General features: G+C 44.3%; 1 protein-coding gene across 1 annotated transcript; it reads left to right on the top strand.

The window, feature by feature from the left end:
• The first annotated feature begins 893 nt into the window (after positions 1–893).
• SUPT4H1 (SPT4 homolog, DSIF elongation factor subunit) lies at positions 894–7,332 on the top strand. The gene is made up of 5 exons (XM_020991886.2): positions 894–1,412; positions 3,650–3,756; positions 6,197–6,252; positions 6,533–6,586; positions 6,960–7,332. Exons 1-5 carry the CDS (start codon positions 1,344–1,346, stop codon positions 7,025–7,027), a joined length of 354 nt encoding a protein of 117 aa, XP_020847545.1. The 5' UTR covers positions 894–1,343; the 3' UTR covers positions 7,028–7,332.
• The last annotated feature ends 7,206 nt before the right edge of the window (positions 7,333–14,538 follow it).

Genomic DNA, 14,538 nt, shown 5'->3' with positions numbered 1-14,538 from the left:
AGCAAGATGGTACCTCAGTTGATGGGTAGGAGAGTCAGTCAACAAGAATTAATAGCCTAAGTGTCAGGTATTATGCTAAGAACTGAGGCAAAAATGGCCCCTGCCCTCTAGGTCAAACTATGTACATACATATGATACACCTATATTCACACATAACTCCCACAAACACTTTGGTAGGGGAAAGTCATGTCAGCCAGAAAGCGCTGGCAGTAAGGGGGACCGTGAAAGGGTTCTTTTCTGAAGGGCTTTTAGCCAACAGTAGGAGTAGAGATGGAGGCCACTGCAAGCATAGGAGACAGTCAGTGAAAATGCATGGACTCTAGAGGTGGGGTGTCCTGTGCCAGGAGTAGCAAGAAGATTGGATCAAAGACCAAATTCGGGTAAGGTCTAAGAAGACTAGACAGGAAGGGGCCAGGGTCCTGGAGGGCTCTGAATGCCAACTAGAGAATTATCTGATCCTGGAAGGGAGAAGAAGCCGAGGGCTGGGGGTGGGGGAAATGCAGGGGAGCTTGAGCGAGGCCCAGCAGCCACTGCAGCAGTCCACCCAGCCAGAGGTGAGAGGGGCTGCCCCGGGGCCTGCCCAGGAGCGAGAGGGAGGGGAGGCCGAGTTTGGACTCAGAAACTGTACGAGACATCAGTTCAAGTTGCTTTTATCTTCCCATTTTTACATGGAAGTAAATGGCAGGTAGGGTCCTAGCGGGCTGAGCGCTTCCTCAGTCATGTGGGAGAGCCCTGCAGGGAGGTGGCGCAATTGGCATTCTCGGCTCTAGAGGTGGTAACGCGACGTGTGTGAGCGTCAAGGCGTCGATTTTTTAAAAATCCCCAATGTTGATCCAAGTCCCGGAAGAGCTTTAACACTTGAATTCAACAACACGAGATAATCTCGTGGGAGACGCGATTTGGGGGCCAGAACCCGTCTACGCCTCTCGCGCGACCCAAAGCCCAGGCGGAGAGAGGAGGGGCTTCCGCGCGCAGCAGGCGGGTTCTCTTTCCTTTAGAAGACGAAACAGCAGCGTCTCCCGCGCGCTCTGGCCCCACGAGATTTCAGACGACCGCCTCAACAGCCCAGCTCGCCCCCGCGCGCCCGACCCAGGCAGGGGGAGCAGGCCAGGAGCCAGGTGTCAACCCGGCCCCGCCCTCTCGGTGGGAGAGACCATATCGCGGCAATCTGAGGGGGGCGGAAGGAACGAGCGGAAATTCCTGTCTGGGGGCACGCCCTCGCCGGATGTTGTCGTATTTCGGAGTGGGCGGGACGAATACTTCCGGTACAGTGTATGGAGAGCTAGACGAGAAACGTTTTCGGCTGTGGTTGGTGAAGTTTTCTTCGGTTCCGGGAGGCAGCGATGGCATTGGAGACGGTTCCCAAGGATTTGCGGCACCTGCGAGCTTGTCTTCTCTGTTCCTTGGTCAAGGTACCGGCTCGGGGTTTGGCGAGTGTCTGTAGAAGGGATGGGGGCGGGAAGGGGGAGAAGGAACCAAGGGAAGGAGAAAACACAAGCTCGTGAAAAGCCTTTCACAACTAAATCCGTCAACATGCATTTATTTAGTGTCTACTGTGTGCCAAGCACTGTGGGCTAAGCAACTGGCGATATGAAGGTCGCAAACCACCAGTCCCTGCTTTCAGGGAACTAGCTAACAGTCTAGTAGGGAAATCTATTAGTGTATATACTAGTATATTGACATGTAGTATATATACAGGGTAAACTGGAGATACTCTTAGAGGGAAGACATCAGCATTAAGGGTGATTGGGAAAGGCGTCTTCAGAAAGTGAGATTTTAGCTGGTACTTGAAGGAAGCCTGGAGTTAGAGATAAGCAGGGAAGCCTTCCCGGCATAGGGGACAGCCAGTGAAAATACCTGGAGTTTGAACGTGGAGTGTCTTGTTTAAGGAACAGCCGAGAGGCCCATGTCATTGTATTGAAGACTATGTGGGGGTAAGTAAGGTGTAAAAACACTGGAAAGGTAGTAGGGGCTTAGGTTATGAAGGGCTTTGAATGGCGAGGAATTTTAGGTTTTATCTGAGATATGATGGAGTCACTGGTATTTATCAAATAAGGGGTGTTACATGATCAGGCCTGTGCTTTAGGACGATCAGTTCCACAGCCAGATAGAAGATGGACTGGAGTAGGGGGAGAACCAGCAGAAAGACCAGATATCAGGGTATTGCAGTAGTCCAGGCTGAGGTGATAAGGATTATACTGGAATAGTAGCAGTGTCAGGAGAAGGAAAGGGATGTTTAGGAAAAACGTTACAAAGGTAGAAATGCCAGCTGATTGGATGTGGGGAGTGACTGTGAGGATTTGAAGTTGATGCCTAAGTTGCCAGCCTGAGTGACTTTGAGAAGATGGTGGTGCCTTCTGTAATGATAGGAAAATTAGGAACAGGAGAGAACTTATGGGAAAGATCAGTGAGTTCAGCTTTGGAGATGAATCATATACCTGAAGCACAGGGCCCAAGCACTTCGTTCCCCTGCTCAAGAAACTTTATTCCTACTGCCCCTAAGATCAGATACAGACTTTTCTGTTTGGTATTTCAAACCCTACACAATCTTGCTTCATTCATTTTCCATCCCCAGACTGATTGCATGCATTTCCCTCATGCACACTGCACTACAGCCAAATGGTACTACAGCTTGCCCTTCCTTGGACACAGAACTGAATGTCCCCCAGCTTTTGCACACAGCCAGTCTCAGGGACCCCCAAGGATGACTGGGTAACACTTGTGAGCCTGTGTCTTAAAGGACCGTGAATTCTTTGAAAGTGGAATGTAAATTCTTTGTTCTTCATTTTATTTTTGTATCCCCAGTTCCTAGTAAAATTACTTGAACATAATGGATGATTAATAAATATTTGTTGAATTTAATCAAGGAGTTAGTTCAGTTAAACAGTAATTCGTTAGGTGCAGACCACTGTCCTGGGATAGATGCAAAGCTTGAATAAAGACGTATTTCCTGCTTTCATAGAATTTACAGCCCAGTGAAGAGACAAAAACATGGAAAACCATAATTCACAGCATCACAAGATAAGTGCTTTAGAGAGGTGCAAACAGCAACTGAAGTTCTGAAGACTAGGGTCAGAAAGAGATGTCAGTTAAATTGTGCTTCAGAAGGTAGGTGTGAATTCAGTCAGTCAAGATGGAGATTTCAGACTTGGAAAAGGGGCTAAGGACACTTTGGGATAGACAGAATACTCTAGTTTTATTGGAGTATAGAATGGAGTAAGCTAAGTAGTAGTATGGAGACAAGGAGATGAGAAATAGAAGAAGGATTGGAGGGAGAGGGGGAGGAGGCTAGAATATTGGATTACAGTGCTTAGACCTGACATAGAAGCTAGGGAAAGGGAGGAGTGTGACAAAGAAAGATCCAGATGGAGGATGTGGTAGAGGGATGGGGGAAGAAGGGAAGGAGGACTGGAGCTGAAGAAAGCTTGGGGTGGGAGGAATGAAATAAATTAAGGAAAGACAGAGCCTAAGTGCCATTTAAGTTGGGCCTGGGAAATCAAGGAACAGGTACTAAAAGGTTGAAGTTGAGAGGGTGGGGTGGATTTGGAGAATTGAACCCAAGGCCTACATTCCCTGGGAATAGTAGCAGGAGAATATCTACATTTTTATCTGGACCTACTAATGCTGCATCCCTTTCATGTTTCTTTAGACTATAGACCAATTTGAGTATGATGGCTGTGATAATTGTGACTCATACCTACAGATGAAAGGTAACCGAGAAATGGTATATGACTGTACAAGCTCTTCTTTTGATGGGTAAGTAGTTTTCACTCTTTTCCTTATTTGTGCCATTCTCTCAAATGTAGTTTCTCGACCTTCTCCCACACTTGCTTTAACTAGCACGGTAGGTAAAGTAACTAGGGCCCAAGCATAGCCTATTTTAGGGAAGGAGAGGAGTCAGATATCGTCTCAGAGGGAAATCTGAGGTGTGACATAGGAAGGGTCCTTGCTGTCTCATTTTGGGGGAGGGTGCTCCATAAAAGTGTTCTCCCTTTGGTCAAAGAAAAAAAACAGTGTAATAATTTCACCATGTACACAGCTGATGTCATTCAAGATTAGGAAATGGTAAGAAAGTAAACCCCAAGGGCTGGAGCCAAAGAACAGAGGACTAGCTTTCCAGAAGGAGTGTTTTAATTTTCATTTGGTTTTCATCTAAACTGGGCAGGACTCTGGCTAATTCAGGAACTGATTGTTTCTCCAGGATGAAACTACCTCTTCTATGTTAAAGGATAAAATGAAACAGGAGGAAATAGCCATGGTAGCTGGCAAGTCTGCTATCTTCCCTTAGTATTTGTGAATGATATTTCCATCTAAACAATTTCCTTAAATTTTTTTTCCTGACTTTTTTTTACCATCTTTCTTTTGATGTAGACCAGTCCTTAACTTTTTTTCATCATAAATCTTTTTTACAGTCTGCTGAAGCCTGTGGGGCCCTTCTCAAAATAATGTTTTTAGGGGCAGCAAGGTGGCACAGTAGATAGAGCTCCAGCCCTGGAGTCAAGAGGACTTGAGTTCAAATCAAGTCTCAGACACACAACACATGACGCTTACTAGCTGTGTGACCCTGGGCAAGTCGCTTAACCCTGATTGCCTAGCAAAAAGCAGGAAAAAAAATAATAATGTTTTAAAAATAATTGAAAGAAATGCTAAAATCCAGTTAGAGGATAGTGAAAATAAAGATGTAATTTGTTTTTCCCATCTAGGTTCATAGGCTCTATGAAATCTACCCAGGAACACCTTGGAGGCTGTGTTTCCCAGATTAAGAACCCCTAGTCTAGATAGTCCTCATTCAACAACTCATACTCCACAAAAAATGTGTTGAACACCTAATAGAATCAACCTAGTCCAGTGCACTTGTTTTATAGATGAAGAAACTCAGGGCCAAGGAGATTTAGTGACTTGCCTAAGGTCACATATCTAGTGGTAGGTCTCTTTCCAGTTCTGTTTCTCTGTGTAGTGTCTCTAGTATGAGCAAGGAACTGCTAGGTCCTGTGGGGTACACCCATAAGTTCCCCTCTAAAGGAGTAAATATCACATCCAGCTGGAGTCATGAGGAAAGGTTACCTAGACTAGCTAGGACTTTGAAGTATGTCAACAGGCAGAAATTGAGTGGAGAAAATGGATTGGGTAGGGAAAGGGGGAAGCATGTATTCCAGACATAGGAAGCAAGATGAATAAAGGCATATTGTAGGAATGCTAGAGTGTCCTAGTTGACTGGATTGTAGGGTATTTGTAAAGGAGATAAGGCTGGAATAAGATGAGATAAGGCTACAAAGGTAGGCTGGTGCCAGCTTGTAGATGGTGTCTTGTAGGCCATTGGGAACCATTAGAAGTTTTAAGCAGTAGAGTGGAGTCATTAGGTGTGTGCATTAGGAAGAATATTGTGGCAGGCTTGTGCAGGATGAATAGAAAGAAAATCGTAGAGACTGGAGGTGGGAAGACTGTAATTTTGAGTCTTTTTGGGCTTAGGTATGTGGTAGATAATAAGCCCCTTAACCCAGGGTGGTAGCATTGGAGATTTCTGGAGATGTTTTGAGAACTTGGTGGATGGGTATGGGGGGGAGTGACAGCAAGCAGGAGTGTTTGAGAGAATAGGACTCAAAGACTATTCTAAAGTTTCCAGCTTGAGTGATTCTGTTGATATAAATAAGGAAGTTATTAAGAAAAACTGGTTTGGAGGGGGTACTTTGGGAAGGGAAGGTGCTCTTTTCTCAGAAGCTCTATGTTTAGTGGTCATATTAGCCATGATCAATGGTGCTCTACTCCTACTCTGGCTACCTATCTCTAAGAATCACCCATTCCCTAGGCTAGGGCAAAAGGTTTTTAACCTGGGGTTGGTAAACTTTAAAAAAAATTTTGAAAACTGTGTTTGTAATCCATTGTATTTTATTTTATTCGTTTAAAAACCTTATTCTGAGAAGCTGATCAGTTGGGGGGGGAGGGGGGCGAGGTGGTCTGTAGGCTTCACCAGACTGCCAGAGTGTTCCATGACACAAAAACCCCTGCCTTAAGGGATCTTGGGACTAGGAAATAGTATAGTGTTTCTGGTACCAGTGAAGTAGTGACTAGGAAAGCTTGTAATGACCAACTTAGGGGTTGTATAAGGATAAAAGTGGATATAGAGACCCTCAGGGATTTTCCTGTGTCTTCCTACTGTCCAGCAAAGAGAAACTCAGGAGACCCTTCTTCTCTACAGGATCATTGCAATGATGAGTCCAGAGGACAGCTGGGTCTCTAAATGGCAGCGAGTCAGTAAGTATCCCCTTCCCTTGTTCCTTTCAGAAATGTGTATTATAGATCCTTTTCCCTCCAGCCCTGTTTGCAGAGAAGGACAGATAGTTCCATTGTTGCTCTTGCGCCTGGGTTCTGGCAGGAGGGTTAGGTTGGGGGAAAGTATAGGAACCATCTTTTCCTTTAGCCCAGAATGAACAATAAACAATCCCTTCTGTTCTAGAGCTTGAGCTCTTTTCATTAGTAGCCTGAGCTGCTGGCCTTCTACATGGTCTTACATATCTCCTTTCATCTCTTTTAGGTACCTTCAAGCCTGGAGTTTATGCAGTGTCTGTCACTGGCCGCTTGCCTCAAGGTATACTGTCTCTCTTTCTCCTCAGTGTAATCTATTCAGGGTTCATGAGGCATCTACCTGGGTTTGTCCTTGTAACAGTCCTTTGTTACTAATAATGACCTCAGAGGAGTTAAGCTGGAGCAGGGGTAGGGAACCTGGGGCCTCAAGGCCACATGTGGCCTTCTAGATCCTTGGGCCTTTTGACTGAGTGAGTCTCAACAGAGCAAATCCTTTTATTAAGGGGATTGTTTTCTGTGAAGTTTGGATTCAGCCAAAGGGCAGCACTTGAGGACATCTCTCTCCCCTTCATTCTCTACCCAATAGCTGAAATGTTCTTGCTTTCTTGTTCTGTGTCTGTTTCTTTCTCACAGAGCTTTCTTTTCTTTTGTTGCAGGAATTGTTCGGGAACTGAAGAGCCGAGGCGTGGTCTACAAATCCAGAGACACAGCAATAAAGACTTAGTGACCCACCAGGGCCTCCAGCCCCCTCTGCCCTTGACACCCCTATCATTGTTGAGTTTTTTGCCTGGAGAACTGTTAGAACATTACTCATTTTCCTGCCTACCTTCCATTCTTCAGCCTTTGAGGGATGTCAGGAGCAATAATGACTGACTGCAGGGACATTGGATTCTGGATTGTTGAAAGAGGGCTGGATTCATAAGATTATGGAAATGTTGAGGCAAGTGCTGTTTATCCCATCTTGAGCACTGGACTTGAGGTTGTATGGGGTCAGAGGATAATAATAAATGTGAACCGTTTCAGTCAGAAGCACCCTTTCTCAAGTTCCTTGGTTCAGAACTCCTTTCACTCAGCTGTGAATAGGGGCCACATTCTTCACTTTGTTAGCATCTTTTGGAATTTGTCAGGCCTCCCTAAAAGATTGCTGACTGTTTGAATCTTCATATTCCAGTTATTTGGGGTTTTGCCTCATTTGAAGCTCTTATAGCCCCTGCTTATTCTACTGACCTATTTGTGGCCAACTTTTTTGGCCTGACCCTAAGAATTCCCATGGTAAAATTAAAGATTCCACTGCTCAGGTCTAGAACAGCCATGAAGAGTGATACCTGAAGCATATCGGGAGAAGGGAGAAGGGACAAGGGGCTGCTGACTACCTTTTTTTTTCCTTTTTGCCTGCCCTTCTCAGAGAGCTAGGTTCCCATCCTAGCTCTGATATCAGTTATGTGGCCTTGGAGAAGCTGCTTAATACTTCTCGGCCTCAGTTCTTCATTTGTAAAATGAGGAGGGTTGCCTTGATATTCCTTTCAGCTCTAAAATCATCATCCTCTCTTCTAGCAGTTTTCCTCTCCTTAGTTTTCCTTCTCTCTTTCCTATTGGTCTTACTGCCAAAAAGGATATAACCTTCAAGGTACTAGGAACTGGTCTAAATGGCACCCTGAATCCAGTTCAGGTAGCTTTCCATTTCTGTACGCTACACTTCGATCCCAATAAATTCCAGCTGGCAGCTCAAAAAGGTTCTTAGGGATCATCTTTATTGCAAACTTAATTCCCAGTTCTTCCCTGACCTGGCCTTGTAGTCTGACCAAACCCCCTCTTTTTTTAGGTCCCTCAGTCCAGCTTTTACTAGCTGTGAAGAAAAAATTAAAATCAGACAATTTATAGACGACTGCTACTGTGATATCTAGTGTAAAGCTAGGACTTTTGCCAAGGCCCCGTAAACTAACCTTGTGTGATTAAGGCTAAACTTAGACTATGATAACTTAGTTTCCCTGCCCATCCATTAATTTGAAGGGTTCCCATATTAACCAGCTTAATCCAGGCCCATCTGACCTTCTTGGGAAGCTATTCCTGCCCACCAGCAGGTAAACCAGAGGCTAGGTAATGATCATCACAGTAGTATAGCTCTTGCCATTTAGGAACATGATAAGCCTTAGCATTCATTTCCTCTCATCATTTTATAGCTACATATACTTTATATAGTATTTATTGTCACCCTCCACCCTACCCGCAATACCTGGAAAAGATTTCCATGCAACTTTAAGCCAGCCACTGCCACCTGCTGGTCTTGTAGCTGCCTCATGGTGGGTCCTTAGGATTGAGAAGACTCGGCTCCTGGTCATTTGTGTCTCCGAAGGCTGACCTTAACCTTCTGGTGCTGTCTTATTCCCCTGTTCCTCAAGAGTGCTTCGTCTGATGTCAGCTGCTGCTCAAGTGGGTTAGTCTTACAATTCAAAGGCTTAGACTGGTGAAACAGTAACTTCCAAAGGCCTTATCTAGTAAGGTCTCGAGAGGTGTGTGCCCTGTTGGCCACTTGGGGTTGCTAATGAGTCAGTTTGTCTTCCTATGCGGCTAGCACACTTTGGAGTTTGAGAACCTGATGTGGAAGAAAGACCAGCTATGTCAGTGTCCTCACAGGGGAAGGGCTTGCCCTGATGGCTCCTGTTCCGTACAGTTCACTAAGGAGACCCAAAATCAATAACATTCCCTCAATCTCAGAATATTAGAGTCTGCTCTAGTACAATGCTTCTCAAACTTGTGGGTTGACAACCCCTTTTTAAAGGCAAAAGAAAACATGACAAGAAGTTACCATGAATTCAGTAACATGAATTTTTATTCATCACATCAGCATGTGTTTTGAAAACGAATTATACAAGGCACACATATGCTGCTAGTGGGATTGTGAATTGGTATGATTTCTGGAAAGCAATTTAGAATTATGCCAAGAAAGTGACTGAAATATCCATATCCTTTGATGCACAGAACCAACTGCTAGGCGTCCTGAGGAGGCCAGTGATAAAAGGAAAGGCACTCCATGTAGTCCAACATGTTTGTAGCAGCACCTTTCTGTAGTAGCAAAGAACTGGAAACATGTCTTAATTATGAAATGGTTTAACAAGTTGGGGCACAAATTAAATATGAACATGGGGAAGCATGGAGAGATAAGACAACTCTGCATTGGCTGCAACAACATAAATGGAAAAATAACAACAAATGAATGCCGTGAAAAGAAGTAACAGGAACCCTGCTTTCTTTGTAGAAGTGAGGAACTATGGATGTGGCGCCCTCCATACAATGTTGGGTTGTTTTTAATGTGTTAGTATTATTAAACTTTTTTCCCTTTTTTGGGATGGCTGGGGGGGGGTTGGGGGAGTGCTGATGCTAACTACCTGTGTGACTTTGAGTGTCAATGATTCCTAGGCCTCAGTTTCCCCATATGTTGAACTAGGCTGCTGAGATATAGTGCTTTCCATCTCTAGACCTCTGATCCTATGACACTGTGACCTATTGGGAAATGTAGGTGATGTACAAAGAAAATATCAATGAAATTTAGCATTTTTAAAAGTGAGTTTTATATGTATGAGACCTTCAACCTATATAAGGTACCCTTGCTTATCAAACTGAGTTAAGCAGCATGTTTTACTGGAGTTAAATATCAAAATGGCAACGTTTGACATGCATGATTCCTTTAAATAATGTGTCCTCCAGGTTAGGAACCACTGGCCTACTGAATTTAATAATTCTATCCTCTCCCTAAGGGGCAGCTAAGTGCACAGTGGACAGAGTCCCAGGCCTGGAGTCAGAATTATTCATTTTCCTGAGCGTAGATCTGGCCTTAGACACTCATTAGCTATATGACCCTTGGCAAGTCCCTTAACCCTGTTTGCCTCAGTTTCCTCATCTGTAAAATGACCTGGAGAAGAAAAAGGCAAACCAGTGCAGTATCTTTGCCAAGAAAACCCCAGATGGGGTCACAAAGAGTTGTATTGTCAGACAACTGAAACGAGTGCACAGCAACAAGGCATCATAATCAGATTTGGGCAAACCACTCCAGTACCTTTGCCAAGAAAACCATGAAATGGGGTCAGAGAGAGTCAGACACTGACTGAAAAACAACCAAACCTCTCCTTAACTCCTTGAGTTTGTGAAGCCAACACCCTAGTACCTTCCCAGAGCTCATAACTTCCTGCCAGGAGCAGAAGTTTGGACTATAGTCACTCTTCAATTGAGCAAACCTTAAGTTATCTACTTCCTGTAAAGCACTATGGGGATACGAAGAATAGTTCCTACCTTCAACACACTCAAACCAAGGCTGATCATTCAAGACAATTTCAAAGGACCCATGATGAAAACTAGTACCTACCTCCAGAAAGAGAACTGATGAATTTTGAGTGCAGATTGAAGCATACTTTTAAACTTTATTTTTGTTGGGGATTGTGTGTGTGTGTGTGTGTGTGTGTGTGTGTGTGTGTGTTACCTTTTGTAACATAGCTAATAGGGAAATATGTTTTGCATGACATGTATAATCAATATCATATTGCTTGCCTTCTCAGTGGGTTGGGGAGGGACAGGAGGGAGAGAGACTTTGAAACTCAATTTTTTAAAATGAATATTAAAAAACTTTTACATGTAGTTGGGAATTTTTTTTAAAGCCAAGGCTGTATGAAGGGAATTAGAAATGATGAAGGAGGGAACTCCTTCCCAGGGAGGTGGGATTAATTAAGAAACATTTAGGAAGTGCTTACGGTGTGCTGAGCTCCGATAGGAGATAGCTAGGAAGATACAAAATTTAGATTCTCCCAGATGAACATACTCTAGGCCAATGCTAGCTGACTGGGCAAAGAGGGTGGGGAGGGATGAGGCAGGTGCTGAATGTCAGTGGGCACCATGATGTGAGCAGCTTTCATTGGCTCTCTCAAAAACCCCTTGGAAAGCCCCAGCTACAACTACTACCCGTGTGTGTGTGTGTGTGTGTGTGTGTGTGTGTGTGTGTGTGTGTGTGTGTGTGTGTGTGTGTGACCCAGAAAATGGAAATAAGTGAGGGGGGAGAGAGGATGGAAGGTGGCGGGAAAGGCAAGAAGAATGGCTCAGAGCCGAGCACGGAGGCCTCCCCAAAATAACCACACTCTAAATTGCTTCAGCCTGGTGCTGCCCCAGGGCCCTAACTGTCAGCCCTGCAGGAAGCGAAAGCCACAGGCTTTGAGAGCCTTGGGGGGAGGGGAGGAGAGCCATGTTTCCTACAGGGCCACTGTGTTGCTGCCCTCCTTTGCCTTTTGCCTTCCTCACAGTAGACCCTGTCGGTGTTGGGAGGGTGGGGGGCTCTTGGCCACAGGACCTTCTTTTGCTTTTGTTCCCTGGTTCCCTCTGGCCAAGCTGGAGGACTCTCTTTGCACCCAGAGAGACAAATCACTTCCTCTCCCACCCTCCCCGATGGGGGCGAGGCACTGCACAGCAGCTCTAAGGTCTGGGTAAAAGGGCACTAGGCCACTGAGCCCCAATCCATCACCTCCTCCGGCCTACAGAAGTTGAACTGGGAGATTAAAGTAGAGGTGACTGTGGACCCAGGTTTCTGAACTATCTTCAACTACCAAACTGCTCCCTCCTGCCTTGCTTTCATGGTCATTTTCCCGTCATGAGGGTGGAGGTCAAATTCCCATTCTGGAACTCACCATTTTGCCATATCCCCTAGCTTAATCTCATTACTACTTTTTTCTCGCTTTCTGCCTGCCTGAACCATGGGACTCTTGGAGCTGAGGGATCATTGGATTTAAAGCAACTTCTTTACCCTTTTCATTTTATAGATAAGTGAAATGGAGGCACAGAGAGGTTAAGAAACTTGCCCAAGATCACAGAGGTTGTGAGTGACCCATCTGGTATTCAAACCCAGGGCCTCTGACTCTACAGACAATGCTTTCTTTCCATTATACTGCAATCTTCTCTCCTTGTCTAGCTTCATTCTTTCCCAGCTGCCCTCCTTCCCAACTCACTCCCATCTCCAGTGCAGTTTTAGCTATAGCTTCGAGGGTTATCTCCTAGAGCTTTGTAGGGAGCGGGAGAGCTATGTTCAAGTAGAAGAGACAATCCACTATTCACAGTCTTTTGTCCTTTCCACCATCATTCAGCCCTGGCCCTTTCAACGGAGACCCTGGACTACAACCAAGGCATAGAATCTGAGTTTGTGGTTGGACATATGTTATAGAATCCTGCCATCCTGGAGAAGAGGTTTGCATCTGATGAGTGAGCAAAGGGTTAGGACATTTTAGCCTCTGAGAGCACCAGAAATAATGGGAAGGACAGAGGTGAAGAAAGCTGAAACATTTCTAGACCCCTGGTTCTCAGTGGCCATGGCTGCTCTGTTCCTATAAGAATAGGATTTTAGAGCTTAGAGATCACAAGGTCTACCTGCCTCGTTTATACAGATGGGGAAGCAATTTCCAGGTTGTCTTCCTTCCCCTTCTCAACATAATTGCAGTAGCTCCTCCCCTGTTAAGGGACTTGCTAAAGGCCACATGGGTTGTAGAAAGCAGAACTGGAATTTGAACCCAGGTCCTCTGATTAGATGGCTATCCTATTTCATGGCACCCTGACTTTCTCTCTTCTCATCTAGTCTCCTCAGCTTCAACCACACTGTGTGTAAGAAAGTGTGTGATACCTAAAAACAGGCAACTGACCCATAGATTCATCTGTATGAAGATTGGTCTAAAGTCCTATATTTGTTAAGTAAAACAGTTCTTAAGGTCATATAATCAAGAGCCAGTCCAACTACCTTACTTTACAGATAGGGAAACTGAGATCCAGGGAGGTTAAGCAATTTGCTTAAGGCCACACAGATAGTGTGTGGCAGGATTTGAACCAAAGTCCTCTGATGCCATAGCTATTGCTTTTCCTTGTACCAGCTGCCTTGCCCAGGAACCACCCCAATACTATTGAAGTGTGAAAAATTCAACTTCAAAGTTTGTCATTTTATAATGAAAAGGATATTCACACTTCAAATTAGAGGCAGCATGGTCTAGACTCCAGACCCTCTAGACCAGGGGAAGGGAACCTTTGACCTCAAGGCCACATGTGGCCCTCTAGGTCCTCAAGTGTGGCCCTTTGACTGAATCCAAATTTCACAGAACAAATCCCCCTAATAAAAGGATTTGTTCTGTAAAACTTGTACTCAGTCAAAAGGCTGCACCCAAGGATCTAGAAGGCCATATGGCCTCAAGGCTGCAGGTTTCCCACTGTTGCTCTAGACTCTAGACTGAAGATCACTCTTCTTAAGGCTTGGGCCTTAAGAAAGAGCTTTTAACCCGGGTTCTATGAACTTTTTTTTTTTAACATTCATTAAAAATTTTTTTGAGTTCCATATTTTTTCCCTCCCTCAGCCCCTCCCCCACCCATTGAGGAAGCAAGCAATATGATATCAATTATCTCATGTGAAGTCATACAAAACACATTTCCACCTCAGCCATGTTAAAAAAAAAGCAAAAAGAAAAGTGAAAAAAGTATGCTTCAATCTCAGAGTTCATCAGTATGAACTTGTTATTTTTAAAATATCTTGATGACTATTTCAATATAATTGAGGTAGTAGAGTGAATAGAGTGCTAGTCTTGGAATCAAGAATATGTGAGTTCAAATCCAGCCTCAGAAACTTATTAGCTGTATGACCCTGGACAAGTCATTTAATCTCATTAGACCTCAGTTTCTTCATCTATTAAAAATGGGGAAAATAGTGGCACCTACCTCCCAGAGTTGTTTTGAAGATCAAATGAGCTAGTATTTGCAAAAATGTTTTGCAAACCTTAAGGCACTATTTAAGTATTATTATTTTATTTTACACATTTAAAAATATTACACGGAGGAGTCCATAGTCTTCACCAAACTGCCAAAAGGGTCCATAATACACAAAAAAGGGTTAAGAACCCCTGGTTAAGTCTAGGTTTTGACCTGTACTAGCTGGAGGACCCTAGGCAAATTATTTTGCCTTTTTGAAATTTAGTTTTCTCATTGGTAAAATGAAAGTAGTAACATAGTGGCTACCTCACAGAATTGTTTTGAAGAAAGCCCTCTATAAACCTGAAAACACTCTGTACACATGTGAGCTGTTGTTATTAATACTACTGATAATATGTGTATAAAGCATGAAGCCCTCAAGTTAACATTTAGCCATGAGCTTGATCAGGGTCACACTGGCCATCCTTCCCTTCACTTTCCGTTATGTGAATACCCACCATCTTCCCTTATCTGCTTCTA

The sequence above is a fragment of the Phascolarctos cinereus genome, unplaced genomic scaffold, assembly GCF_003287225.1.
Source record: "Phascolarctos cinereus isolate Bilbo 61053 unplaced genomic scaffold, phaCin_HiC Scaffold_5;HRSCAF=322, whole genome shotgun sequence".
Taxonomy (NCBI): domain Eukaryota; kingdom Metazoa; phylum Chordata; class Mammalia; order Diprotodontia; family Phascolarctidae; genus Phascolarctos; species Phascolarctos cinereus.
Note: the sequence above shows the minus strand (reverse complement) of the source record. Positions and strands in the feature narration are given on the sequence as shown.

What these genes read in the sequence shown, in the direction of transcription:
- SUPT4H1 (XM_020991886.2), top strand. Translation starts at nt 1,344, where the DNA reads ATGGCATTGGAGACGGTTCCCAAGGATTTGCGGCACCTGCGAGCTTGT. An exon ending in TTCTCTGTTCCTTGGTCAAG is followed by an intron (nt 1,413 to 3,649) that starts GTACCGGCTCGG and finishes ATGTTTCTTTAG; the next exon opens with ACTATAGACCAATTTGAGTA. An exon ending in CTCTAAATGGCAGCGAGTCA is followed by an intron (nt 6,253 to 6,532) that starts GTAAGTATCCCC and finishes CATCTCTTTTAG; the next exon opens with GTACCTTCAAGCCTGGAGTT.